This window comes from Octopus sinensis, linkage group LG2 (genome assembly GCF_006345805.1).
Source record: "Octopus sinensis linkage group LG2, ASM634580v1, whole genome shotgun sequence".
Lineage (NCBI taxonomy): Eukaryota > Metazoa > Mollusca > Cephalopoda > Octopoda > Octopodidae > Octopus > Octopus sinensis.
In genome coordinates, this window is record NC_042998.1 from 153,350,043 (window position 1) to 153,353,659 (window position 3,617).

Sequence of the window (3,617 nt, forward strand, 5' to 3'; positions counted from 1 at the left end):
CAAAGAATAAGTCCCGGGGTCGATTTGCTCGACTAAAGGCGGTGCTCCAGCATGGCCGCAGTCAAATGACTGAAACAAGTAAAAGAGTAATAGGAGTGGCTGTGTGGTAAGTAGCTTGCTAACCAACCACATGGTTCCGGGTTCAGTCCCACTGCGTGGCATCTTGGGCAAGTGTCTTCTGCTATAGCCCCGGGCCAACCAATGCCTTGTGAGTGGATTTGGCAGACGGAAACTGAAAGAAGCCTGTCATATATATGTATGTGTGTGTTTGTGTATCTATGTTTGTCCCCCTAGCATTGCTTGACAACCGATGCTGGTGTGTTTACGTCCCCGTCACTTAGTGGTTCGGCAAAAAGAGACCGATAGAATAAGTACTGGGCTTACAAAGAATAAGTCCCGGGGTCGATTTACTCGACTAAAGGCGGTGCTCCAGCATGGCCTCAGTCAAATGACTGAAACAAGTAAAAGAGTAAAGAGTAAAAGTACATATATATATATATGTATGTATATGTATATATATATATATATATATATATTTTTATTTAGAGCTGCATATTACTCTACCTTTGGTATTTGAGTACTATTTTTTCCACCTTGTTTTGCATTTATGCACTTACTTGTGAGTGTGTATCAAAATCATCATGATCATCATTTAAACATCCACGTATCCTTGCTTGCATGTTTATTGAGGCAGAATTTTTACAATCAGATGTCTTTCCTATCGCAAACCTTTACCTGTTTCCAAGTAAGGTAATATTTCCCCACAGCCAAACGTGTTTCCATAGAATACTGGAAATGGATGACACTGTTTCTATGACAGTGACACTTGTTTACAACTACAATATGATGTCTAGACAAGAACACAAACATATACACACTCACACATCTCAAGCTATAGATACATATATGATGGGATGCTTTCATTTTCTGTCAATCAAATCCACCCACAAAGCTGTGGTTGGCCTGGGGCTACAGTAGAAGACACTTGCCCAAGATGTCATTGCAGTGCGAGTGAACCCGAAACCATGTGGTTGGGAAGCATAGAGCCACATACACATACAAATGCACACCCCTATATGCATATACATATAAAAACAAAACAAAATAATGAGTATTACAATTACAGCTGAGTATTCTAAGCCAGAATTACCAGGACACACTGACAGATACAGCCCATACAACCAAATTTTATTCACATGACTTGGGCCAACCCAAGCATATGGTAAAAGTGGCAGAGCACTGAGATTAAACCCAGGACGTAGTGATAGAGAAGCAAAGTTCTTACCCATTTGGCCACCCACACACATCTGTGTAACTTTCATTACAACACTAATGGATCTTAATAAATCTAAATGGAAACAGTAACAGACAGCTAAGTTGGCCGTGTTAAGGTGTTGGACAATTAGCAATTCATATATCAGCAGCATTGCATTGCATATATATAATATTTCTTTATATATAACCATAGCTCGGTCCACTTCGCTGTAAACTGTATACCACAGGTAATTATAACTCCTGGCTTAAAGCAACAGAAATGCTGTATAAGTGCTTCTAATTTAGGCATAAGGCCAGCAATTTTAGGGTAAAAGAGTTAAGTCAGTTATATCAACCCCTGGTACTTCACTGGTACTTATTTCCTGGATAGATGAAAGACAAAGTTGACCTCTGTGACCCTAAGTTGACCCAGGACATAAAGAACCAGAAGAAATACCACAAGGCATTTTGTTCCATGATTCTGCTAAATGACAGCCAATGGCATGCTGTGAAATATTTCCTTAGTATGTAGTGCAGAGTTCAAATCAGAGCAAAAGTATAACCTATAGAACACAGGTTTCTTAAGTGGGTATCAGTGGTTTTTAAGTGGGGAGTGGGGTTAATGAAGGTGTTGCTGGGTCGTTACGGTTGTTGAATTTATTGTTATAAATAGCAATAGCATTGTCAGATACACCCTCCTGGGTAATGTCATAGGGTTGAAGGTGAGACGGGTGACAGGGGGTTACAATGGATGAGATTTATGTTTCAGAATTCCTTGTGCAAAGGACTGGGTTCTGTTAATGTTACCTCGCTTAAATACATCACATGGAAATGAAGCTTTTAGTGATGTATAAATGACTCAACATCACAATCTTAGTTGCTTTGCCTTGTATAGGATCTAGAAACTGAGTCTTAAAGGAAGTGTCATGTATTTTTCAGTTAGTTTGATTTCATTTTGTTTTCTAAGGTAGGATTTATAATTACGAGTTCAGAACCTTCGATTTTGACCTCTTCGTAAAGCCAGGGTCGTTCACAGCGACATTCCGTACCGCATTTCTCCGAGCCACATTTCAGGCAAGGGAAGTGACAGCCGGGACAATCCATATCCAAACAGTCACACATATCTATACCCGTAGATATCAAACATCCGGACTCATCGTACATTTGCCACTCATTGCACTTCTTCCGTTTCCTTTTCTTTTTTTTAGTCGCTTTGAAGCGAGCAGAGGATTTCATGGTGGGAATAGCTTTAGTTCTTGTCACAGCTTTAGAAGACGTTGTCACTGAACGACCATTTCTCCCACCCGATCTAGTAGTTACCGCCAGAGCGTTCTCGTTTTTCATAGTTTCATTTGCCCTCGTTACCGAACTACCATCAGTACTGTTCTTATCGAGGGTTTTCTCGTCAGAAGAACAAGTTTTATTGTTTATCGAAGGAGGTCGTCGTTTTTTCCGGTCATATTTTTCTGTTAGATTAACATCCTTCACATCTGTCGTCTTGAACCCTTCATTTACCTCTTTCTTCCCGCCATCAACACCTTCATTTATGTTGGTGTCTTGTCGATACTGGCGCCGTGAAGCCCTAGTAACCATCATTTTCCTTCGGGAATTATCACCTCCCCCATCACCACTTTCATCATCATCATCATCACCACCAGACTCACTTTGTAATTCTTTGCCGTCTTTTTTTTCCGAACTCGTATCTGCCGCTTTCATCATCTTTCTTGCAAACTGTTTTTATTACTGTAGAAAAGAAGTTGTGCCTTTGACATTTGTCACTCTACTAAAACAGTTAGTGTAATTACCATTAATTAACATTAAACAGTTTGTTTTCAAGATATTTCCAACTTCAGGCAGCAAAACAGAGAAGAAATTATTGGATGTATAATGATATTCTAAGTTATCGATGTCCTTTAATTATTGTCAGTTTTTTATTGTTGCTCTTCCCAAAAGTTAAATCACGATTGTTTCTTGCTGGTTTTGTTTTGTGTGTATATATATATATCGTTTAAATATTTGTATATACTGACAATAAATTGAATCGAGGTGAACGGCAAAGTAACTTTGAATGTAGGTTGATGAGAAACAAGGAAGAAAACTAAATAGTTTTTTTTTTCAACTTTGCAAGTTGTAAGTTGACATGTGGAACGTGGAAGTTAAAATAATGACTTCATCATCAAAGAAAAAATTATAAGCAACTCACAACTGCTATTCTGTAATGAAATGATTAAAGCGTCCCATTCAGTACTAAAATATATGTATATACCGATATCTCAATATATTTCTAATAAATCTAAATCTAACGATAAATCGGATATGTAGTGGTAAATGGGTTCCAACCAAGATTTATCTTTCTTGTATAA

At 38.3% G+C, this 3,617-nt stretch overlaps 1 protein-coding gene across 1 annotated transcript; it reads right to left on the minus strand.

Moving 5' to 3' along the window:
• Positions 1–1,000: 1,000 nt before the first annotated feature.
• Positions 1,001–3,617, minus strand: LOC115230346. Its single transcript, XM_029800554.2, has one exon. It carries the CDS (start codon positions 2,971–2,973, stop codon positions 2,194–2,196), a length of 780 nt encoding a protein of 259 aa, XP_029656414.1. The 5' UTR covers positions 2,974–3,617; the 3' UTR covers positions 1,001–2,193.

Excerpts from the sequence above, each read along its gene's own strand:
- LOC115230346 (XM_029800554.2), bottom strand. The coding sequence starts at position 2,973 with ATGATGAAAGCGGCAGATACGAGTTCGGAAAAAAAAGACGGCAAAGAA.